This window comes from Benincasa hispida, chromosome 3 (genome assembly GCF_027475165.1).
Source record: "Benincasa hispida cultivar pf3 chromosome 3, pf3_genome.v1.1, whole genome shotgun sequence".
Taxonomy (NCBI): Eukaryota; Viridiplantae; Streptophyta; class Magnoliopsida; order Cucurbitales; family Cucurbitaceae; genus Benincasa; species Benincasa hispida.
This window is the reverse complement of record NC_143480.1, coordinates 34,417,248-34,443,544: the sequence shown is the minus strand read 5'-3', so window position 1 is coordinate 34,443,544 and position 26,297 is coordinate 34,417,248. Positions and strand designations below refer to the sequence as shown.

Below are 26,297 nucleotides of genomic sequence, written 5' to 3'. Positions count from 1 at the left end.
ATAATAATAATAATAAAATATAATTTAAAATAAAATAACTAAAAATCATAAAAATAGATAATAGAAAAATTAGCGAAATTTGAAATGAATTTCTTACCGATGAATCTGTGATTTAAGTTCCATCAAATGCCGCAAATTGGCAAGTAAAATGTGGACTTACAAGACACATGAACAATATGAATGGTGACAGATAAATTTTGAGACACTAAACAATGTGCATCTATTTATTATTATAATATTCATAATAATTTTAACTTTAATATAAATTTCTCATTTTCAACCAGTTAGGACAATTATTGTTTTACGATATGGAGAGGGGATTCGCCCAATTTGAAATACTATCAACAACTTTTTTATACACTATACTAATGCGTTGAAAGCATATTTTCCATTTTTCCTTACACCCTTATGGTTGATTATAAGTGTCTATCGGCGTCTATCATTGATAGTTCTAAAATTTTGTTATATTTTGCAAATATTTTCAACAGTTTTACCCTTTGAAATAATTTCATGATATTTAATTAATTACATATATAATTTATTAATCTATGAATTCGAGTAGTTAAATATTATAGTTTAATTTAAAATCATTTTCTAAATTATAAATTTAATATTCATATATCATTTAATTTTAATAATATAAAATAAAAAAAATATGTATTAAAAGATGAGAGAGAATAAACATCGAGAAAACCATACTTTTTGATGGTATAAAATGTATGGAAACTTCAAAACTTGTATCAAACAACAAGACATCCGTCATTATCACCCTTATTCTCATCTCAATTTCCTCAATTCAAACGCCCTCTAATATGTATCATCCTTTTAAATCTAAACTTCATATACTCAAATTAACATTTAAATATATTTTTAAAAAGTTAACATTTTTTTTAATTAAAAAAAAGTTAACATTTAAAATAAAATAAATGGTTAATTAAATCATAATTAAAAAATATATATATAACTAAAAAATAATTAAAAATATTTCTGTGGTTTAAACCGAGGCAAGGGGCGCAGTTAAAAAACCTAATTTGAATCGAACGGCTGAAATTATCCAAAGGCTTCTACTAATACGAGGCCTCTTGCCATTCCACAGAATTGCAATCAAACCGCAACTCTCCCGCTGTTCGTCTGCTGCTGCTCCCCATTTCTGTAGATCTAAACTTTTTAAACCAAATGGCTACAATCAAATCCGTCAAGGCAAGGCAGATCTTCGACAGCCGTGGAAATCCCACCGTGGAGGTATTCATTTCCATCCCTCTCTACTTCACATCGCCGATCCGTCCCCTGCTCTGCCATTTCTTATCTTATCGTATCTTCATTCACTTTTCAAGATTTTCGCTTACACTCACTCCGGTCGTCTGATGGGTTGTCAGATATAGATTGTTAGTTCTCAATTTAGTTTTTGGGCATGCTAATTTTCTGGTTGATTGTAACGATAATCACAATCTTCTTTGGAAATGACCTGCTGTTTATATTTCTAAATTTGATCTCATGGTGAGATTGTTGATTTCTTGTTTCGTATCTCTGTGTTGTTATTGTAGGTCGATATCGTGTTGTCTGATGGGACCTTGGCCAGAGCAGCTGTTCCGAGTGGCGCATCTACTGGTAAGTTATTCTTATCATCCTCCCAGTTCGTTTGTGGTCTGTTTATATATTTAATTTCTATTTGGTTTTCCTCATCTAGCTCTTCTGAGGGCAAGTTGGGTGTATGTAAAGATTGAAGCGTTACACGATCTATATTGTAGTATTGATGCGTTTTTCATAAAAATGTTTTTAGATGTATTCGATGAATTTAGAAGATGCTGATCTCTTAACTAATCTTTTCTTCCCAAAGGTATTTACGAAGCACTTGAGTTGAGAGATGGAGGGTCTGACTACCTCGGCAAAGGTGTTTCGAAGGTAATAATCAATTATTTAGATTGAGATGCAGTTAGTGTTTGTATCTGTGTCTTCTCACTCAACTCTCTGCTTGTCTTCTTTTGTAGGCTGTTGAGAATGTCAATGCAATTATTGGCCCTGCATTGGTTGGAAAGGTTTGTTGATTAGCATCCTTCTGATTTGTTATCATTTCATTACTATAGTTCATATCTATGTGCGCTAATTTTCTTTCTCAAGCTATCTTTTTAACATATTGTTAAAGCAAGCTTAACCTTGTCATTAACATAGTATTTTTTTTGTTCAATATGTTAACGAAAGTTTTTTTCCTAATTTCTCTTTGCAGGACCCAACTGAGCAGGCCCAGATTGACAACTTCATGGTTCAACAACTCGATGGAACTGTTAACGAGTGGGGATGGTGCAAGCAAAAGGTATTTGGTTGGCTTTCCTTTGTCATAGTGTTTTACATGTTATCCATCATTATTTTCATTATTTTTTGAAAGTGGACTGAGTTAATTTTTACAAATGTTGTACCTTTCAATTTTCAGCTTGGTGCAAATGCCATACTTGCAGTGTCTCTTGCTGTCTGCAAAGCTGGTGCTAGCGTGAAGAAAATTCCTCTGTACCAGGTAGCTAATTTTTTATAGAGTCTGAGCAACAATGACTAATTACTTGATGATGCGTATATTCTTTTGAATTCCTCTACGTTTGTTAATTGATGGGAATTTTAATTTTAAGATAAGGTTTTAAGTGTGGTTTTCTAGACAGCAGGGAATAAAGATTGGTATGTCGTGTTGCTTTTTGAGTCCTCATACTATTCTGCTTAAGCGACTCTATAAAATGTATTACTGTTGTACTTCTGAGAGGTCAGATGAGTTGATTATTCATATAGCGGTTCATCTTTGATGCAGCACATCGCCAACCTTGCTGGTAACAACCACTTGGTTCTTCCCGTACCTGCATTCAATGTCATTAACGGAGGATCACATGCAGGAAACAAGCTTGCAATGCAGGCATGATTTCTTGCATCTGTACTATTTTGCCATCTATTTCTTTATATATATTAACATATCTAGATTGTTTCTAACATATCATATCTTCAGGAGTTCATGATTCTACCAGTTGGAGCTTCTTCATTCAAAGAGGCCATGAAGATGGGAGTGGAAGTTTACCACCATTTGAAGGTTGATTATGGTTTTTTCCCCCTCTGCGTTGCTTTTGATTATTTGGAGATGTTCTACATGTGGAAGTTGGTTTTGGGTGTGGGTTATTGTACTCATGCATCAAAATAATTTTTCTCCATCGAACAATGTAGTTGTTCGTACAATAAGTAAAGAAAATATTTGGATGCTGGAGCTAATGATCTTTTCAAGGGATTTTCCTTTCAGGCAGTGTTCAAATTTTCTGCACGGTTTATTTTTGTGATGCTTTAAAGAATCGATTCTACCTTTTGAAGTGAAACTACTGTTCAAGTATTTGGGTTTTGCGTCTTTTAGACCATCTCAAACTTGTTTTTCCTTATTATGCCCCTACAAGATTCATGTTATATGCACCTGCTATCTTATTTCATTCAACAGTTCTACTTGGTTGTTGTGTAGCTTTTGTGTCATTAATATCAATTCAAAGTATGCAACGTACTACTGTTATTTTCATGTTCAATACTCATTATGTAAGGTTTATGTGCATGATTACAGTCTGTCATCAAGAAGAAGTATGGACAGGATGCAACAAATGTTGGTGATGAAGGTGGATTCGCTCCTAACATTCAGGTAGCCAGATCCTCAAGAAAGTATCACATTGTTGATCCATGTGTTTAAATATCATTTTTCCTTTGATTTTTTCTCCACAGTTTTTTGTCACCTTTCTTTTCTTTATATCTTTGCTTGTCATATTCAACAGGAAAACAAGGAAGGTCTTGAATTGCTTAAAACTGCAATTGCGAAAGCTGGTTATACTAGCCAGGTCAGTTTCTTCCACCTTTACTGTTCTTGGTGGCCTATCTATCCATTAAAGGAGATTAACACAACTGTTCTCTTCTTCTGTTAGGTTGTTATTGGAATGGATGTTGCTGCATCTGAATTCTATGGGTCAGACAAGACCTATGATTTGAACTTCAAAGAGGAGGTAAGTTTTCATTTAATAGTTGTCGATTTGTTTTATCCTTTTGAAGTTGGGTTGGTGCTAATTCGAGCTGTTTCAAATTTCATAATGCAGCAGTAAGTTAGATCAGATTTCATGTAGGATGTGTATATATATATTTATCATATTTAGCTGAAGGGTTTGGCCTTGTATGCAACAACAATGAATGCTCATTTTTTATATTACAGAATTAGTTTTTTGCCCAAACGATTGGTCCATATTTGTCAACCCAACAAGTCAAGAAGTTTCGTGGTTGGGAAAAAAGTTTTTTCAAGGAAAGAAATTTATAAATCAACTACTAATAGCTGTGGAATATAGCCATGCTGCCCAGTAATGGGGCGTGTGCATTATTAATTATTTGGCTAAAGTCGTCTTGTGTAGTTTGTCTTATTTAAGTGTTATTTTGTTGGTGCAGAACAATGATGGCTCACAGAAGATTTCAGGAGATGCTCTCAAGGACCTTTACAAGTCTTTTGCCTCTGAATATCCTATTGTGTCTATCGAAGATCCATTCGACCAAGATGACTGGGAGCACTACTCGAAGATGACCAGTGAAATTGGAGACAAAGTTCAAATTGTCGGAGATGATCTCTTGGTCACCAACCCCAAGGTAGATTAGGCTCATTTTGGTGGAAGGAGAAACATAAACCCCATTTCATTTTCTTCAAACCCTTTCTATGAATTCCTTTCTTGTCGAGTTAAAATTTATTTCTCTGGTTTTCTTTTCCCGCAGAGGGTGGAGAAGGCAATCAAGGAAAAGACTTGCAATGCCCTTCTTCTCAAGGTTAACCAAATTGGATCTGTCACAGAGAGTATTGAGGCTGTTAAAATGTCGAAACGTGCCGGTTGGGGAGTAATGGCCAGCCACCGAAGGTTGGGGTTTCCTAATTCTATCTTTTCGGTTTCATAGAAATATCTCTCTTGCACATTATTATTTTTGGGTTTTCCAGTTAAAAGTTCTAGTGGCTAATAGAATTGTGTTCTACTTGGTTGCAGTGGAGAAACAGAGGATACTTTCATTGCTGATCTCTCTGTCGGCTTGGCAACGGTAATTTTCATGCTTCAATATTAATCTCAGATCGTTACATTATTATCTGTACTCGTTCTCGTATATCCATTAAATTCCCTTACCTTCATTGCAGGGCCAAATCAAAACTGGTGCTCCATGCAGATCAGAACGACTTGCTAAATACAACCAGGTTGATTTTATTGTCTAGACACAAACAATCCCTTAAGTCTTAATATTTAAATTCTGACAATATGTTTATTGTCATTTATGCACAGCTGTTGCGTATTGAAGAGGAGCTCGGCTCAGCAGCAGTCTATGCAGGAGTTAACTTCCGCAAGCCTGTTGCACCATACTAGATCACACCGGATGAGTGGTGAAGGTTGTCGATCCATCTCAGTACTGCAGTGAATAAGTGTTGCCAGACTGGTTGTTTTGTCGAACTCAGAGGTCCCCTTTTCCCTTAATAATTTCAGAAAAGTTTTGTTGTTCTGTGAGGTTGAACAATAGTTCCGAGAAGTTTTTCTTTTGTTCCGAGAAGTTTTTCTAGGAAGGCATGATATGTCATGATCTATCTAGTTGCATAGCTCTAATTTTTAATGAATGAATGACGCTGTTTAAATCTTTTATGTTGGACGTGTTCCTGTGAATGGCTTCAACTTTCTCTCTATATCTCTGTTGTTTGGCTAAGAATCCCCTTGTCCTGTGTCTACAGAACGAACACATTACTGCAAAATTTTGTCATTATTGGCAAAAATTGCTTTACAAATCACTTGAAATCATACCCACTTTCATGACCTCATTTGGTCTTGTGCACAGATGACTTGCCGTAAGAAAAGAGTCAGTTTCAAGCACAATCGAGAAATCTCACTTCTGAATTCTTCCACAACGAACAAGAATGGTATTATAGTTGTGTTGGTAGATCCTTACAATCAAGTTTTAGTAGTAGTTACTAATTGGTCATAATCACAAAGCCACCGTCTCTCAATAGAATCGAGGTCCTCGCTAAAGAGTTTAGCCTTCTATGAGAGCTTAAATGCAGGCTAAATCTTCAATGTCATCGTGAAATAGCCAATCACTTCTTGATTAGCCAATCACTTCTTCAACAATTACATAATAAACGTAAGTTGGAGAAAATGTTGATCTCTCTCGTATTTAGGATGTGGGATGAAACCCTTCTTGATTAGCCAACATTTCAAAGAGCTTTGATAGATCATCTCTTCTCAATAACACTATAAAATGAACATGGATAAGAGAGTCGAGGGTGTCATGAATTTGCCTGTTTACCCCACCTTTGTTTTTCATTCATCACCTAGAGGCATCAACATTTAACATCCACGATTCTATTGAATTTCAGACTTCGTGACTCAGACGACTCTCTAATCTTTCTTGCTCCATGTTAGTCCCATTTCTTTTTAACTTCTCCAAAAGATGCATCATGGCTTAATTAACAAAACCAACCAAATCTTTTGCGTTGCTTATAGAGTTTGAGAGATTTATGTTAGTTCACAAGCACAACATCACCCTAATTGATCTCTTGAACTCAACTTCATTCGCGTTATTATACATCCAATCTTCAAAGTGAATAAGTATCCAATTTTCTTTGCAGATGTCAATAAGATTATGTAAGTTTCAATATTGTATCATAAAAGTTCATGAATTATTAATTTTGTGTCTAACAACTAGCTTTTTCCACTTTGAAAAAAAATAAATAATCTTATACTGTAAATAAAAATTTATCAGATACCAATTTTTTAATTTATAGATTTGTTAAACCTAAAATTGATGCAAAGGATCTGTTATATATTTATTAAGGCTTAAATTTAAAAGATCGATTCAAAAAGATCGATTCAAAGCATTTTACTTCAAATTTCAAATTCTACAACTAGTAATAATTTATTGTGAAATTGAGGAACACAACATAAACACGGGTATGGAGAAAATATACTATAATAATAATAATAAAATATAATTTAAAATAAAAAATAACTAAAATTATAAAATCGAATAATAGAAAATTTAGTGGCATTTGAGGTGGATTTCTTATCAATGGGTGTGTGATCTTAAGTTCCACGAAATGCCACTATTTATAGGTTAGGATGTGAACTTACATGGACACCAAGCATGAATAACTACAAGTCACATGGACAATATGAATGGTGACACATGGCTTTTGGGACACTAAGCAATGAACATCCATTTATTATTATAATATTCGTAATACTCCCCCTAGATGGCCATATATATATATATATATATATATATATATATATATATATATATATAATATGTCTCCCTTACTAGGAAAAACCCAATGGGAAAAAAACCTTAGTGAAGGAAAAAGAGTACATATTTCATATAATATATATTCTTAAAAGAATACAATATATTTACTCACCTCATGAAAACATCACTTAAGATCTCTGAGTCGCCACATTCCAATGTTGTGCACCAATTTTTCAAATGTTGCGGTTGGTAATGCCTTTTGTAAATAAGTCTACCAGGTTATCCTTCAAACAAATTTGTTGTACAGTGATGTCATCATTTTCTTCAAGATCACGAGTGTAGAAAAGCTTCAGTGAAATATGCTTTGTTCTATCTCCTTTAATATATTCTCCTTTGATTTGGGCTATGCAAGTTGTGTTGTCTTCATATAATATTGTTGGAGGGATTTTATTATAAGACAAGCCACATGTTTCACGTATGTGCTGAGTCATTGATCTTAGACATAACATTCTCGACTAACCTCATGAATTTCAAGAATTTCAGCATGATTTGAGGAAGTGATCATTATGGTCTGTTTTATCGATCGTCGTGATATAACAGTTCCTCCACATATGAACAGATAACCTGTTTGAGATCTAGTATTGTGTGGATTAGATAAATTGAAGGAAATCGTGCATGAGGATTTTCATGAGCAATGGAAGGATCATTCCAAATTTCAATCGTATATGAACATTAACAATTACAGTACACAAACGGAAACAACAGGCTATGCGCAAAACCGAAATTATAACATGTTTTTTCTACACGATCAATGGAAGAATTCACATACCTTTGAAGACTCATCTTTCACACTCTTGATCTCGAATGCTCGAAAAACCCGCAAGACTGCAACACTCGAACACTCGTACACCACGACCGCTACACAGCACGTTCAATAAAGAACTCGAACACCGCGATCTCCAAGATCACAAACGCAACAAACTCCACACAACACCACGAACGACCTCCAAAAACCTCGACTGTGTCGCGTTGAGTATGACATCACCATAATGTCTACCTTGGTATTCTTGTGTGAGAATCCAGAATTGTGGGTTCTGTGTGTACTTTGGTTAGAGGACGAGACCGTAGGAAAACAATAGTGTAAACGATTAAGCAAGTGGGAGATGTCAAAGTCTATTGTATAGACGATGCCCAATCGTTTAATAAAAGCTATGTGATCGTTTAGCTAAAGTTGCACGATTGTTTAGCTCATTGGCCAGCTGAGTGTCTATCGTATAGAAACACTCCACGATCGTCTAGTCTTTCCAATTTTTCGTTTGGTAAATCGTATTTACTTGATAGTCTTTCCATGAGAACTTTCCGAGAATGGAAACTCAATTCAACAACTTCTAAATTTAGGAAAATATTTTTCCTTTTATCTCACGGTTACAATGAAACTACCAATAACCTCCCACTCAATTGGTTATTAGAGAAAAAGAAATGATTATCCAATAATTAATATTATTATAAATATATATGATAACTAACTTATCCTTATATTTATAACCTATGGTTTTAATATTTCATCTTATGAAACATATAAACCATAACTCTTTTTCTATTTCATGGTCTTTAATGTAAATCTCATTTATATTAATCCTCCACTTGACGTATCTCATACATCACACCTATCATATCATATATAATCGAATTACCTCTTGTCAATTTGAACATTTCAAATCAACACCAAGAACTGATTCTCAACTTGAATTCATTGAGCTACCAAGGGGACCTTATGGACCTGTAGCTTGAAGCTACAATGGTATGTGAATAACTGACTAAACTCTTTAGTCACGGAATCCACCATCCGTTAACTACCAGACATTCCACTAAAGCCTGATAGCTGAACTCTCTTTACCACAGATATATTATGTGTCCATCTTAACCAATCAGTAGTGCGACAACCCTTCACAGATCGCTTGTAAGTACAACTGAGCCAATAACCGTTATGCCCCTGTAGTTACATCTATCTCCTTGAGTACCACTAATCCCTCTAATGAACATAAGTCATAGTCCTACTATATCTAAGTATTCTCTTCCAAAGAGAAGTTGTGGCCACTATGTTCACGCCACGGAATCAACCCTTAAGGGACAATCTCTCTACTTATCCCTACTTTGGGAAATGAGTGAATTCCATCTTGTGGATTGAGTTCCTAGCTCCCAGATAAGACAAATCCCCAAAAAGGTAGGCATGTTGAGTTAGCAATTTGACCACTCTCACCCATACTAATCAAAGGACCGCCCTCAAAGGCAGGAGTTCCCAAAACACTCAGGATTGAGGTCATGTCACCTATGGTCGTTTAGGTGAGATGTAAGTCTCTAGTATCAACAACCTTATATACAGAGACGAATCATCTCGTGGTTCGGTCTTATACAAACTTTTTGTATAGGACACCCCCGCTCGCATGTCTCCACATGAATGGTTAGGATCTACCATCTGTAGTAGTTCACAATACTTGCAAACCTCTACAAAGTGGGTCGTATCCGTAGTATTACTAGGATCAGGTACCTCACCTTAATCCTTATACTACAGACCTATTTAGGTTATCACTTAAGGCATGATCCACTTGTATATCTCATGTACATGTTTAAGTTTACATACAATAACCATGGAGCTTTTTTTATAGGATATGAGTAAATGCTAGAATGAAATAACTCTTATTTTATTCACAACAATGTGTATAATTACAAACAACGAGACTCCGGGAGAATTAAGACACCAATCCCAACATAAATATCCAGAATTTGCATAACCAACTAGATTAAAATTTGATTCATTTGAATAAAACAAACCCACATCGATTGTTCCTCGGAGATAACAGAGTATATGCTTAATTTCGTTCCAATGTCTTTTTGTTGGAAAATGACTATATCTTGCTAATAAATTTACTAAAAATGCAATATCTAAACTTGTATTATTAGCAAGATACATAAGTGTACGAATTGCACTAAGATATGGTACTTCAGGCCAAGAAGTTCTTCATTATCTTCTTGAGGTCGAAATATATATTTCTTTATATCCAATGAATGGACTTCCATTGGAATATTTAATGGATGTGCTTTGTCCACATAAAATATTTTTTAAAATTTTTTCTGTATAAGTTGATTGAGGAATAAATATTTCATTTGCTAAATGCTCAATTTGCATATCAAAGCAAAATTTTATTTTTTTTCGAGATCTTTCATCTCAAATTGTTTCTTAAGATATTTTATTGTCTTTGGAAGCTCTTCAGGAGTTCCAATTATATTCAAGTCATCAACATATATAGTTATAATAGTAAATCCTGATTGTTAATTTTTTTTTTTATAAAAAATACGGACATATTGGATTATTTTGATATCTTTCTTTCAATAAATATCCAGTCAGGCAATTGTATCACATCTATCCTGATTGTTTCAATTCATATAGTGATCTCTGTAACTTTATTGAATACCGTTCCCGGCAATTTGATATATATGTTTCAGGTACCTTAAATCTTTCTGAGATTCTTATATTAATATCATTATCAAGAGACCCATATAAATATGTTGTGACTACATCCATAAGATGTATATCTAGACTTTCATACATAGTCAAGCCAATTAAATATCTTGGTGTAATAACATCCACCACCGAAGAATACGTCTTCTCAAAATCAATATCAGATCTTTGTGAAAAACCTTGTGCAACTAGTCTTACTTTATATCCTGTGATCTTATTATTTTCATTTATTTTCCTCACAAATACCCAGTTTAACACCTTCTGGTATTCGGACTACTGGTCTAAAAATCTGACGCTTTGAAAGTGAGTTTAATTTTGCCTCAATTGCTTCCTTCCACTAAAGCCAATCTTTTATATATCAACATTCTTCAACAGGTTTTGGTTCAGGATCCTTATTTTCATATATAATATCAAGAGCAACATTATACGCAAAAATGTTGTCAATAATTACTTTAGTTCGATTCTATATTTTTCCTGTAATAATATAGTTTATTGAAATCTCATTATTACCTTTAGGTAGGGGTGAGCATGGTAGGCCGATAAACCGACACGACCAATCGAAATCGATCGAAATAGGGTCGGCCGATCGAAAATCCATCAAAAAATCGGGTGGGGTCGGTTTGGGAGGGAATCGCCGACTGTAGCTATCGGTCGGACACCCAATGGGTTGGGTTTTGACCCGACCCAATGGACTTTATGAATTAAAAAAATTATTTAATATATAATCAGTTCAGCGTTGCCGCCTCCTTTGCCTAGGGTTTATTTTTTCGCTTCTTGCCTTCAGTTCACACTCGCAGTCGCCTGCCCCTACTCGAATCGCACCACAAAAATCGTTCCTTGCCTTCAGTCCACGACTCAAGTCTCCATAGGTCTTCCGTTCCTCTTTGCTACTCCAGAACGCTCGTCTTCTTCCGTTCCTCTTTGCAATCGCAGTCGCAGGCACGTCATTCAGTCCTTAGTTAACGACTCCAAGTCTCCACAGCTCATCTTCTTCCGAACCGCTCATTTCAGTATACACACTGTTTTTAAAACAGTGTTTTGTGCCTTCCTTGCTCAGTTGCTCGTTTTCGATTTTCAACCCGAGGTCTGTTTTTGATTTGCAACTACAGATCCGTATACACACTGTTTCAGTGTTTTTGATTTGCAACTGCAGGTCCGTTTTTTCGTTGCAATTGCAGGTCCGTATACACAGTGTTTTCGATTTTCAACCCGAGGTCCGTTTCAGTATACACACTGTTTTTGAATGATACTGCCATTGCTTATCTTTTGAAAAGATTCAATAAGGGATTATTGTTTGGTGGAGAATTTTTGCATGTTCGTTGTTGTGCTCATATATTAAATCTTATAGTATGTGATGCTTTTAAGGAACATAATGATTGCATTGAAAGGATTCGATATGTTGTACAGTTTATAAGATCTTCTCTTGCATGTTTTTTGAAATTTAAAAAGTGCATTGAAATTGAAAAAAATTCTTGTAAGAGTTATGTGTGTCTTGATGTTCCCACTAGATGGATATTTGATGCTTGACGCAGCTGTAAAGTTTGAAAAGACTTTTGATAGATTAGAAGATGAAGATGCTTCTTATAGACACGATTTGTCACCAAATAAGGAAGATTGGACAAATGCTAAGATGTTGATTAGGTTTTTAAAGGTCTTTTATGATGTGACATTGAAAATTTCAGGGTCTTTGTACACCACTTCGAATATGGTTTTTTTATCAGATTACAGTGGTTCAGAATTGTATACGTTTGAATGCTGGTAGAGCAAATGCAATGCTAGTTGGAATGGCCAATAGCATGAAGGCCAAATTTGAGAAGTATTGGGGGAACAATGAAAAAAATAATCTGTTGTTATATGTTTCTATTGTGCTAGATCCTCGAAAAAAGCTAAGGTTTGTATCTTTTTGTCTTAAAAATTTTTTTGGGCCAGAGGTTGCCGAATCTATGGGAAATGTAGTGGAACAATGTTGTAGACGTTTCTTTCATGAGTACAGTATTACTCATACTCAAAGTGAGAGTGGGAGTGATAGTACTTCTACTAATACACCAAATGTCCCAGCCTCGGAGACCATGATTGATTGTGATCCAACTGAAAAGGCGGGTGAAGACTTTGTCTATGATACAATTGATCTTGATTTTGAAGGCGATAAGACTACACCTTTCGAATAGGGGTCAGAGATTGATACTTATTTGTTGGAAGCGAATGTTAAGAATGAAGGTGATTTTGACATACTTCGATGGTGGAAGAGGAACAGTCATCAGTTTGAGGTTCTTAGTCGATGGCTAGAGATCTTTTGGCAATTCCAGTATCTACTGTAGCATCTGAGTCGGCTTTTAGTACAGGAGGACGTGTTGTTGATTCATCACGTTGTTCATTGGCTCCAAAAACAGTGAATGCTCTCATTTGTACTCAAAATTGGCTAAATTATGATCCAATAGATCTTGAAGTTCAGCATGATATGGAAGAAGCTTCATTATTTGAAGAAGGTATTTATTCATCATTTGTATTTTGTAGTTGTAACTTGTTAGATTAAAATCTTAATGAGGTTGTCTTTCTCTTCTTGATCTTAATTATATAGGATTCAGAACGGTTATGGACAATAAAAAAGACATTCAAGACCTTCCAGATTTTGCAAAGTTGTTTGTTAACGATTAAGCATTTATCATTTGATTTTATTGTAATTGGGTTGTATTAGACAATTGACTTTATGTTTTATTGTAATTGGTTTGTATTTGACAATTGACTTTATGTTGTAATTTCTATTTTCTAGTTTGATTGTATTGTATGTGTCATGTGACATGTGAGTGTGACTATGTGTCATGTGACATTTCTATTTGTGACGTATGTATTAAAGGTTTGTTTTCAATATATTAGTTTTGTTTTGTTTTCAATTATATTGTATGTGAGTGTGACTATGTGTCATGTGACTCTCGACTCTCATATTAGTTTTGTTTTCATGAAATACGTATTAAAGGTTCTATAAGCAATTAAGCGAAGCGAGCAGTAACACAATCTCAAACAATGTACATGTTAATTGTTAAATATTAAGGGTTGTCAAATCAAATCATTCGCTCATATCTTATTTTTAATATCTCTAGGGTAACTCTATTCCATAAGTATTAAAAAAATAAAATGTGAAATAGTATCTTGAATTTTGACTCACAATCACAAATCAAAAAGAGAAAACTAAACATGATTGATAAGGAAGTTAATAAATAGTTGGTTTTTTTTATTATTAAAAATTGCTATTTATAACGACTTATCGACTTCTACCTAATAGCCAAAAAAATCTATAACGATTAATAATTTATAATTGCAATTTTTCTTAGAATTTTAATAAATAAATATAATTTCTTTTAAAAGAAGAAAAAAGGCAAAACTAAAAAAAAAAAAAAAAAAAAAGTTTCCGACCAACAGACCGACCGGTCGGCCGATTGTTTTTTAGCTCATTCACCGGCCGAGGCCGGTTTGGATATAGTCCAAACTGATCCTGGTCGGTTCGGGGTTGATCTGGTCGGAAAACCGACTCCGACTGGCCGATGATCACCCCTACCTTTAGGTATTTCACCTTCCTTACTAGTCACGTCAAGATTTTTTTCATGCGCATTTACATTCTCAACCAAGTCTTTTTCACTATTAATTATTTCGTTTTCGAGGATTCTTATCTTTGGAACCCACTGGTCTACTAAGATTCTGGCATGTCCCAGACTCATTAGCGAAAACTTGTTGCGTTAGAATGTCAATTTTTTATGGAACATTTGCAACTGGTATATATGACCTAGTTACTTTCTTTGCTTCTATAAATGTATCTGGTAATTGATTTGTTATATTTTGAAAATGAATTATTTTCTGAACTTTAAGTTTACATTGATCTGTATGTGTGTCTAAATGAGACAATAACGAGATATGTTGGGATTGGTGTTCTAATTCTCCCGGAGTCTCATTGTTTTGTAAAGATACACATTGTTTAATGAATAAAATAAGTGTTATTTAATTCTGGCATTTACTCATATCTAATAAAACAAAGCTCCTTGGTTATCTTATGTGAACTTAAGCATGTATATGTGATATACAAGTAGATCATGTCTTAAGTGATAGCCTAAATAGGTTTGTAGTATAAGGATTGAGGTAGGATACCTGATCTTGGTGACACTATGGATACGGCCTGCTTTGTAGAGGTTTGCAAGTGTTGTAAACTACTATAAATGATAGATCCTAACCATTCATGTGGAGATGTGCGAGCGAAGGTGTCCTATATAAAGAGTTTGTATAAAACCTGGACCATGAGATGACTAGATTCTGTATATAACGCCGTTGATACTAGAGAATTACATCTTACCTAAATGACCATAGGTAACATGACCTCAATCCTGAGTGTTTTGGGAACTCTTGCCTTTGAGGGCGGTCCTTTGATTAGTATGGGTGACAATGGCCAAATTGCCAACTCAACATGCCTATCTTTTTAGAGACTTGTCTAATCTGGGAGCTAGGAACTCAATCCATAAGATGGAATTCACTTCTTTCCCGAAGCATGGATAAGTAGAGAGATTGCTCCCTTAAGGGCTGATTCTGGGGCGTGAACATAGTGGCCACCACTTCTCTTTGGAAGAGAAGACTTAGTTATAGTAGGACTATGACTTATGTTCACTAGAGGGATCAGTGGTACTCAAGGAAATAGATGTAACTACAAGGGCATAACGGTTATTGGCCCAGTTGTACTTACGAGCGATCGGTGAAGGATTGTCATACTGCTGATTGGTTAAGATGGACACATAATATATCTGTGGTAAGAAGAGTTCAGCTGTCGGTCTTTAGTGGAGTGCCTGACAGTTAATAGATGGTGGATCCCGTGACTAAAGATTTTAGTCAGTTATTCACGTATTGTTGGAGCTTCGAGCTATAGGTCCATGAAGTCCCCTTGGTAGATCAATCGATTCAACTGAGGATCAGTTCTTGATATTGATTTGAAATGTTCAAATTGACAATAGGTATTTTGATTATATATGATATAATCGGTATGATGTATGAGATACATCTAGTGGAGGATTGATGTAAATGAGATTTACATTAAGTACCATGGAATAGAAAAAGAACTATGGTTTATATGTTTCATGAGATGAAATATTAAAACTATAGGTTATAAATATAATATGATAATTTGGTTATCATTTATATTTATAATAATATTAATTATTGGATAATTAATTCTTTTCTTTAATAACTAATTGAGTGAGTGGTTATTGTTGATTCATGGTAACCGTGAGTTAAAAGAAAAATTATTTTCCTAATTTTAGTAAGATTTTACAAAAGGGAAAAATTAGTTTTGAGTTTTCTCTCGGTAAAAAGAAACTCACGGCGCTTGTCAAGTAAATACTGATTTACTAGGAACAGCGTGTTTTCTAAACGATCGTGTAGTGTTTTGTAGGCGACAGACATCGAGCTAAACGATCGCTTAGCTTTTGCTAGACAATCACTTAGCTTTAACTAGACGATTGGGCATCGACCCATACAATAGGTTCCTGTCATCTCCCACTTGCCTAATCGTATACACGATTGTTCTTTCCTCCTTCGTCTGCCTCATTCCAAGTTCGAACAGAGCCCACCCTCTGGATTCTCACACCGAAAATACCAAGGTAACCTTCTTGGTGGTGTCATACGCAACTCGACACCATCGAGGTTCTGTGGTGGTTGTTCGTGTTGCTGAGGAGTTCGTGACCAAGGCGATCGATGAGGACGAGCGCGAAGTGTTCGTGCAATGTTGCAGTCTTGTTGTTCGAGCGTTCGAGGTTGCTGTGTTTGAGCATTCATGAGCAAGGAGCGTGGAGACGAGTCTACAAATGTTCGTAGAGTTTTCTCCTTGTTCATTTGTAGTTATTCATGTTGTAATTTCTATATTGATTGTATAATCGCATGTTTTTGTACGATTGTAATTTGTAATATTCATTTATGATTGTAATTTGGAATGATCTTATTAACGCTGCTCATGGAATTCTCGAGTTCGATTTCCTTCAATACATTCCGTGTAATTTCTTTCTCAAACTTCTTAATTCTTCCCCCTAATGTTGAAAAATTTATCTCATTAAAATGAAAATCAGCAAATCGTGCAGTAATGGATGTTTAATACATCACCCTTCAGAGGTTTAATAATTGATGGGGAATCATATCCAATATATATTCCTAACCTTCTTTGAGGACTCATCTTAGTGTGTTGTGGTAGAGCAATTGGAACATATACTGCACATAAAAAAATTCTCAGATGAAAAATATTTGACTCGTGATCATAAGCTAATTGTATAGGCGAGTACTTATGATAAGCTACTGGCCTAATGCTTACAAGTGATACGACATGCAAAATAACATGTTCTCATACAGATGAAGGAAGCTTAGCTCTCATAAGTAATGGTCTTTCAATTAATTACAAATGTTTTATAAATGATTATGCTAAACCATTTTGTGTATGAACATGAGCTATAGAATATTCAACACTTATCCCAATTGACATACAATAATTATCAAAAGCTTGGGATGTAAATTCACCAGCATTATCAAAACGAATGGTTTTAATTGTATAATCAGAAAAGTGTGCTCTTAATTTAATTATTTGAGCAAGTAATCTTGCAAATGTAAGATTTCGATTTAATAATAAGCACATATGTGACTATTTACTGGATGCATCTATTACTACCATAAAATATTTAAATGGTCCACTTGGTAGGTTAATAGGTCCACATATATCACCATGAATTCATTCTAAAAATGTTGGTGATTCAGTCTCCACTTTAGCTGGTGATGGTCTAATTATCAATTTTTCTTTAGAGCAAGCATCATATGATAATTCATTAGATTGAAGAATCTTTTGGCTCTTCATTGAGTGTCCATTTGAATTCTCAATAATTCTCCTCATCATTATAGATCCCAAATGACCCAGTTGGTCATGCCATGTCTGGATTCATGAACTTCAGATTCATTGTTGCATATATTTCAATTACTCGTATATGAGTATAATACAATTCAGAAGATAAAACAGATAACTCTTCCAATATACGTTTTTCATTTGAGACCCTGGATATGATACATAGATATTCCACATTATTCTTACCATCAGTCTCAATATGATAACCATTGCAACGTATATCTTTAAAACTTAGAAGATTTCTCTTTAATTGACTAGAGAACAATGCATTGTCAATTGTAAATTTTGTTATTTTATGCAAAATAATATTTGATTTTCCAAAATCTTCGATCAAGTTTGCAGAACCTAATATTATATTTACTTTTTTTTTTTCAGCAATGTCAATTTGGAAAAATATTTTTTATTTGTAAGTATTGTATGTGTAGTTGCACTATCTGCTAGACATAGATATTCTTTACTCACTTTTTAGTCACTCAACATTTGAAAATGATCCATATTTATTTATTAAAAGAAAATAATTACAATAAGAAAAACAACACTTAAAATATATAAATGTTACTAAAAAAAACATGAAGATAGATTATAGAAAAACAACAACATTAAATCTAGGTATTCTCAAAGTCAAAAGAAATACTTGATGTTCCATCAACTTTGCCAATCTTCTTTTTAGAAGATTCAAAGAAGTCCACCACATCCAAATTTATCATGTGGGATGGGTCAAATATATCATTATCCTCGTATACAAAATTTGCTTCCATATTTTTCTCCCTTTTCTCCAGGGAGGCTTGATAGGGGTCAACTAAGTGTTTTGACGTACGACGAATAAGTGACTAATGTCTAGTCATTCCATATCAGAAGCATTTATTTTCAACATTCTTTGAACTTTTATGTTGTGGAGCTTTTCCTTTGTGATCATCATTTTGTGTGGTTCTTTTGAAATTTAAATGATTAGAACGGCCACCACGGAAATAATAATTATTTCTTCCTCTGCCACAATCACGACCTCGACCTCGACCATGATTATTATTAAAATTCACAGCATTCACTTCAGGGAATGGTGTCGTTCCAGTTGGTCGAGGTTCATGATTTTTCATCAATAACTCGTTATTTTGTTCGGCCACATGAAAACATGAAAATTAATTTTGAATACTGTTTAAAACCTTTCTCTCAATATTGCTGCTGCAGGAGCATATTCGAGACATGAAATGTAGAAAATGTCTTTTCTAACATATCAGAGTCAATAATTTTCTCTCTGCATAATAAAAATTCGAATTGATTTTAAATAATGCAGAATTGTAATCAGTTACTGATTTGAAATCTTGTAGTCTCAAGTGCATTTGCTCATAACGAGCTTTTGGAAGAATAACTGTTTTTCTATGATCATACCCCTCTTTCAAATTTTTCCACAATATATGGAGATATATTATTGTAAGATACTCCATTTTCAATCCCTCGTGGATATGATGACGAAGAAAAATCATACCTTTTGCTTTGTCCTGACTAGATGTCGTATTTCCTTCTTTAATAGTCTCCTCAAGATTCATAACATCCAGATGGATTTCGAAATCAAGTACCTATGACAAATAATTATTGTCGTTAATAATAAGGGCGACAAATTCTAATTTTGTGAGATTTTTCATGGCAGTACTATCATAAAATATTGTACTTATGTTAGAAATTTAATAGATATTGAATATGCAAAATAATATTAAATTTATTAATTATTACAAAGAGGAAAAAATCGACATACCTTTAGGACCTAGAAAAACAACAGAGCTCATGTTGATAACGGAGCTCATGTTGATAACGTGTTGTGAAATGGAGGAACACAACAGGAACACAGATATGGAGAAAATATAATAATAATAATAATAATAATAAATATAATTTAAAATAAAAAAAATAAAATCATAAAAAACTAAAATTATAAAATTAAATAAAAGAAAATTTAGTGGAATTTGAAGTGAATTTCTTACGAATGGAGGTGTGATCTTTAAGTTCCACCAAATGCCACTATTTATAGACAAAGTGACAAATAGAGAGTGGACTCAAACATGAATAACTACCAAACACATGGACAATATAAAAGGTGACACATGACTTTTGAGACATTAAGCAACCGACATCTATTTATTATTATAATATTCATAATATAATTCATATTTTGAATGCAATAATTGATACATAAAACAAGGACGTAATGGGTATTTTTAAAAAATAAAAAAAATGAATTAAAAAAAAAAAAGAAAAGACCATAAAAAGTGCAGGCTGTGGGGTTCGAACCCACGCGCACTTATGTGCAGAAGATCTTAAGTCTTCCCCCTTAACCTCTCGGGCAAACCTGCTGTTTGGTTTAATTGGTGAATAAAATTAGTTAAACATATATTTCATTCACTTCAAAGTTAAAAAACCTAATCGATAAAACCAGATCGGGAGGAGAGGGAAAAGCAAGACTTTGCCGGTCTCGAGCAAGAAAATGGCGGAACACTTGGCTTCAATTTTCGGAACGGAGAAAGATAGGGTTAACTGCCCTTTCTACTTCAAGATTGGAGCCTGTAGACATGGAGATCGGTGCTCTAGGCTTCACACCAAGCCCAGCATCAGCCCTACACTCCTCCTCTCTAATATGTATCAGAGACCTGATATGATCACCCCCGGCGTCGACCCTCAAGGCCAAGCCCTTGATCCCCGCAAGGTTCAAGATCACTTTGAGGTATGAACTCCCTTTTGTTTCTCTCCCCTGGCCCTTTCATTGATTTACATTTTTATATTTGATTTCGAAACTTGAATCTTCTCGACGCTGAAACAGTTTTCTCCCTTTTCTTTTTTTTTTTTTGCAATTTGGAATGTAGGACTTTTATGAAGATCTATTCGAGGAGTTGAGCAAATACGGAGATCTCGAAAGCTTAAATATTTGTGATAATTTGGCTGACCATATGGTACGTTTACTTCCACCTTTTAAATTGAAAGGTATATTTGGATCTGTGTTACTGACTAGTTTGGTGTCAAATCCCTGGGCAGGTGGGCAATGTCTATGTTCAGTTTAGAGAAGAAGAACAAGCGGCAAATGCCCTTCATAATCTTAATGGACGCTTTTATGCAGGTTTAATTTCTTATACTTCATTTATTTTTTTTTATTTTTCTTGTGGGTTTTCTTTTTACAATGAAATCAATCTTGTGGATGCTATATGAGTACTCTTAGGGTTGCTTAGTGTTACGAGGGTCCAAAATTTTTATAGCCAGTTGTTACCCCGTGATACTCAATGTGATGAATATGATAAATCGGAATTCGTTTTATTCAAGTATTTCTAATATGACTTAATGAATTTTGTTTTGAATTCTTGGTTCAAATCAATGATTTCTTGTACTTTTCATTGTCGGGAATCTCCAGTTCAAATCAAAGATTTATCTTTTGTACACATCTATGTCGTGGTGTAAATTAACTTCCCCTTTTTGTGATTGCACTTACTGCTCTTATAGCACATTGGAATAGCATTATGTAATCTTTCATGGCACAATTACCCTTTTGTAATTTCATACTATCAATAAAATTATGATTGAATGTTTCTCATAAAAAAAAATTGTTGGGAATCTTTTCGCCATCTTTCCTGGATAACTATTAGACAAGGAAATAGAAGTTTTAGAAGCTCCATATACATCGGTAATTGGTTGATTCAATGCTGATAATGTAGTTATATGGTCACGAATTTGATAACAATTTTTGAAATCAATAATGACCTTGCAAGTTTGGTTTGGAGGTTTGATGGAGTTTTCCCAAAGGTAGTTAACTGTAAACTTGGACCAACTAACTCTATTTTTAAAATATCTTTATGGCTCTCTATTATTATATTGGTGGCCGGTGGGTATACCCTTGATCTGTGGTTGCTAAAGGAAAAAAAAATAGTTGCTATACGCTCTTTCATTATTTTTTGTGCCTAAGATGGCCCAGGTATTTAGTAACTATGTCTTATTTTTCAAATTTTTGATAGGTCGACCCATCATTGTTGACTTCTCTCCTGTGACGGATTTTCGAGAAGCTACTTGCAGACAGTATGAGGAAAATGTATGTAACCGTGGTGGCTATTGCAACTTTATGCATCTGAAGAAGATAAGCAGGTATATCATCATCATGATTCCTTTGTTTTGCCTGCAAAAGAATTGGTTAGCTGAAAATAATCCACATGCCCTTTCTTGTAATGTTTCACGTGTTTGCAGAGAGTTGAGAAGGCGTTTATTTGGGAGGAGCAGGCGCAGGCGTAGCCGAAGCCGTAGTCAAAGTCGAAGCCCCCACAAGCATCATGGATATGAAGACCGTCCCCATGGTGGTGGTCGTGGACGTGGACCTAATAGAAGAGAGGGAGATAAGGACCCACGGTATCATGAGAGAAGCAGGAGGCCAAGAAGCCGTAGCCCTCGGCACAGAGGGGGACGGAGTAGGAGCCCTGGAGGGAGGAGGAATAGAAGTCCGGTTAGGGAAAGTAGTGCTGAAAGAAGAGCTAAGATTGAACAGTGGAACAGGGACAGGGAAAAGGCAGATAATGGTAGTAATCATCAGGATGTCAAGGATGTTGGTGGAAGCAATGACCTTGCACAAAATGAAGATGAATTTGATCCTTCTAAGCAGTACTAGAGAAAATGGTGGATGCTGTGCTTGCCTGAAAGAAATATTTCTGGTTTGCTTCTGTCCTTTTATTAGTTCAATTTAGGGGCCATAGTAGAATACTTTCCCCTTTATTAATAAAACAGCCCATTCTCTAAAAGAAGTAGCTCACTGCCCATTTCCACTGTGCAGGTGGAGGACAGGTTCCCTGTCACGTGTTATTGAATGTGAATTCCAGTTTTGTTAACCTCGTCTCTTTCATCCTAAAAAAGAAAATGAATAGGATAGAAACAGTCGTTATTGAGTAACCCTCTTGGAAAATTCTTCAATAGTCCATACCATTTTTGAATTGATCATAGCCATCCCTATTCATTATTTCTGTTGTCTTTTCGTTGTTCCTTGGTCGTTCACCTTAGGTGGAATGCATTTCCCCATGCTTATGGGAATTACAGGTTGAAATAAAACCTTATATCAGCTAAAAGTAGGATTAGTGTATCGTAGTGCTTAACCTGCAAGAGTCTTGAGGAAAGGTTTCTTACAAACCATTTTTAGTGTTTCTTTCCTTTTTTCCTTTTCTTAAACCTTCTGTTCATCACTTTTACATAAAGAGCAAGACCAAGATTTTAGAACAAGCCTTCATGTTTTCTGATGGTTACAACTTTCTTAATTATACAGGTTAATCTACGAAATAATGTTTGAGACGTTAGACATTTGTGATATTGTTTTCTAAACCTCAAAAGTTTCCTCGGTATTTCCTCCAATTGGGTTTCTTGAGTTCTGGTTTACATTTCTAAACTAGTATTTTTCTAAAAACTTATTGTAGATATATTCATACCTAAAGCAGAAGCCAGAAGTAGAGCTTGTTGTCGGCCTAATTGAATGTTATTTCTGTTCATGCTCTCATCTTAACAGGAAAAATAGAATTAGAAGCGCTTGTGGTCATGGCTTTTTACTACTTGTATATGGATATTGAAATTTCTTTTTATGTTTCTTACATATTCTGCGAGTTTTGCAGGTTCAGGTTTTCCTGCTTGCCCAAATACTTCTTAGGCAGCTTACCATCGTATTCATAATACAGGTTTGGCTGTTATCTGGAGGATTTGCAGGATTTGATGTGATGTTTTGTTGGACACATGAAGGAAGCAACTTTACAACTTCTGTAATGCTGAAAAGCGTATGTCCTCGTTAGGTTGATTTCCCTATTCCATCTTCAAGTAAGCTTAAAGATTTCTGAGACAGAAGTAGATGTAATGCCGCTTTCTTGTTTTAAATTGTGTTGTATTTCCGATATATTCTATTGAGCTTTTCAGAGATGGATACTATTGAGAGCTGCCTATGATAATAGTTAAAGTTTGCTTTGGTTGGCTAGATCTCTTGGACTTCTCATTTTGCTTGTATTTTCTTGAGTACCAAGGTTTTATTTTGAATGGGACTATCCTACACCCCTTTTTAACTGTAAAAATACCTGGTAATTGTTAACTTAATATCTTCTTGTTAATCAAATAGTTTTTATTTTTAGAATTTGTTTAAGAAATAAGAATTCAACTCTTTTACTTAAAAAAGATACAAATCATTCTAAACAACTAGAGAGAATAGGCTTAATTTTTTAAAATTAAAAATCAATAACAAAATGGTTACTAAATAGTGTCTTATTATTATAATTTTTAAAAATCTTATTTGCATTGTATTGCCTAAATTTGTCTGTACATCTATGATAAAAAGAAATCAAATATTTCAAACAAAATCCTGTTTGTTTAAATGTTTCAAACAAAATCATAATGTTTCAAACATGTTATTTCGTTGAGGAAAAAAAATCAGTAGTTGGGTAACTTGGATTTAAGAAGAGAAAAATAGAGAAATTGTTTAGAGGTTATAATGTTTAGTGTATTATTGAATATTTTCAAATGGGTGTGTACGCTTGAGATCAATTGATGGGTCTTTTTCGATTTTGGGTTGTTCATAATGTTATGCTTTACTTCTAAAACTTTTATCTGACCGATTTCTAATTACTTTTGTCCGATTGTTGTATTGCAACTATGCATAAAAAATGCTCATACTCTTAATGCTAGCAAATGTATAAGTTGTATATGCAATCGTGCTTAAAAGATGCTCTTAATGATAGCAAACGTGTAGTAAAAAATGATAGATATGTAATTTGCTATTCAAATTATTATAAGTTAGTACAATAATTAGAGGTGAGGAATTTGAATTTCTGAATGTATTCTTTATTGTTATTAAATTGTATTCATATTGACATAGTAAATTAATAATTACAGGCAATTTGGATTGATCACCAATATATGTGTGTCTTCCAAATCCCACCAAATGCTACTAATTATAGGCAATTTGGCAAATAGGAAGTGAATTATATGGTCACTAATCTTGAGACACATGGGGTAATGAATAAGTGACACATGACCAATGAACATTAATAATGGGCATCTACATTACACCTAATTTAACATAGTTATAATACGCTCCCTTAGATGCCCATTATATATGAAATATGCCTCGTCAAAAACCTTGTTAGGAAAGAATTCACTGGAAAAAAAATCCTAGTAAAGAAAAAAGATTACATATTTCATATAATCTGAAACTCTTAAAAAATATATTTACTCATCCTCATGGAAATAACACATGAGATCTTTGAGTTGTTGCATTTCAGTATTGTGCACTAGTTTTTCAAAGGTTGCAGTTGTTGGAGTTGATGCCCCAAACTCTCTTTGGGTCCCGTAGTTTGTAAACACCTGTATTGAACAAACGCTTGTGATGTAATAATATGAGATATTTTCTTAACTGTTGTCTATGAAACATGAGATGTTTTATTTGTTTTACCACAAATCAATAAACTAAGATCTCTAGTTGTCGTTGTAATTTAAGCATGTATGTGGAGACATATAGGTGGATCATGCCTTGATAACCAAAATGGTCTGTAGTATATGGATATAGGAGGAAAACCTTATCTTGGTGACACTATGGATGCGGCCTGCTTTGTAGATAGTTACAAGTGTTGTGACGTGCTACAGATGATCTAATCCTGATCATTCATGTGGAGACATGCGAGCGGGAATGTCCTATACAAAAAACTTTGTATAAGACTGGACCACGAAGTGTTTAATCTCGTTATATAACGTCGTTCATGACAGAGACTTCATTTCACTAGAATGACCATAAGTAACATGACTTTAATCCTATCTCTAGGCTAATAAGCTCATAGACAAGCATTGCAACAACGCATAGACAAGCGTTGCGACAGCCTCACACCAAACAAGAGGATTAACTCACTATATTCGCACAACGCACACCTCTCAGTGGGTTGTTACATGCGTCTTATCTCTAGGCTACACGATTGAGTATGCGATCGCCTTTGATAACTAAACAATGAAGGTAAACAATGACATAGATAAAGAAGATGAAGAAGATGGCGCTGAAGAAATTAAGATATGCATTGATTACAAAATGTCTTAATATCTTAAGTTAAAATGTAATACAATACAGAGGCAAGAGGAGAAATGGAAGGCTCGATGAAAACAATCTCTTGCTTTTCATGCGAAATGCATCAAGGTTGAAGGTGGCACCATGGATGGATGGTGGAGACGCCTCTCTTGGGTTCTATCTCCGGCGAAAGCTCCGGTCGTCACTCGGAATGGTTTGTGGAGGTGAAAAATTCTTAAAGAAAATCTCGCTCATGCTCTCATCTATGATCGCAAGCATTTTCCTTAAGGCAGAAGCTCGGATGCCTTGAAGTGAAGGTCCAAGGTGCTATTTATAGAGTTTAAAGGCCAATAGTGTTCATGATTGCGTTCTGCCTCACTGCTGCCTTTGTCGCAGTATGGGCAATGTCACATCATCTTACCAACGAGCAGTCTTTTATCACGATTATCACTCTGTGGACGCAACATTCCATGCGACGAACTAATCTTTGTGACAATCATCTCATGCGATCAACCTTGCGGTGATCTGGGACCGACGAATGCAATCAATTCCTGTAATATCTGCAAAAAAATGGACAC

At 34.6% G+C, this 26,297-nt stretch overlaps 2 protein-coding genes, 1 long non-coding RNA gene and 1 other non-coding gene across 5 annotated transcripts; 3 read left to right on the top strand and 1 right to left on the bottom strand.

Annotated features, from left to right (window-relative positions):
- The first annotated feature begins 987 nt into the window (after positions 1-987).
- LOS2 (Enolase) lies at positions 988-5,654 on the top strand. The gene is made up of 16 exons (XM_039027306.2): positions 988-1,242; positions 1,545-1,608; positions 1,838-1,902; positions 1,989-2,036; positions 2,225-2,311; positions 2,429-2,509; positions 2,792-2,893; positions 2,984-3,064; positions 3,575-3,649; positions 3,780-3,842; positions 3,927-4,004; positions 4,435-4,629; positions 4,753-4,892; positions 5,016-5,067; positions 5,162-5,218; positions 5,304-5,654. Exons 1-16 carry the CDS (start codon positions 1,177-1,179, stop codon positions 5,382-5,384), a joined length of 1,335 nt encoding a protein of 444 aa, XP_038883234.1. The 5' UTR covers positions 988-1,176; the 3' UTR covers positions 5,385-5,654.
- Positions 5,655-11,519: 5,865 nt separating this feature from the next.
- LOC150037215 (uncharacterized) lies at positions 11,520-13,662 on the top strand. Its single transcript, XR_016528327.1, has 2 exons — positions 11,520-13,257; positions 13,350-13,662. It is a non-coding gene; the product is annotated as an uncharacterized LOC150037215 (long non-coding RNA).
- A 6,284-nt stretch (positions 13,663-19,946) lies between these two features.
- TRNAL-UAA (transfer RNA leucine (anticodon UAA)) lies at positions 19,947-20,029 on the bottom strand. The gene has a single exon. It is a non-coding gene; the product is annotated as a tRNA-Leu (tRNA).
- Positions 20,030-20,071: 42 nt separating this feature from the next.
- On the top strand, positions 20,072-23,652 carry LOC120073813 (splicing factor U2af small subunit B-like). Of its 2 annotated transcripts, none has more exons than XM_039026674.2 (6): positions 20,072-20,397; positions 20,537-20,623; positions 20,706-20,787; positions 21,674-21,800; positions 21,900-22,357; positions 23,363-23,652. In XM_039026674.2, exons 1-5 carry the CDS (start codon positions 20,161-20,163, stop codon positions 22,312-22,314), a joined length of 948 nt encoding a protein of 315 aa, XP_038882602.2. In that variant the 5' UTR covers positions 20,072-20,160; the 3' UTR covers positions 22,315-22,357; positions 23,363-23,652. The 2 variants fall into 2 exon arrangements, with proteins under 2 accessions (XP_038882602.2, XP_038882603.2); XM_039026675.2 differs by having other exon boundaries at positions 22,477-23,652.
- Positions 23,653-26,297: the final 2,645 nt, after the last annotated feature.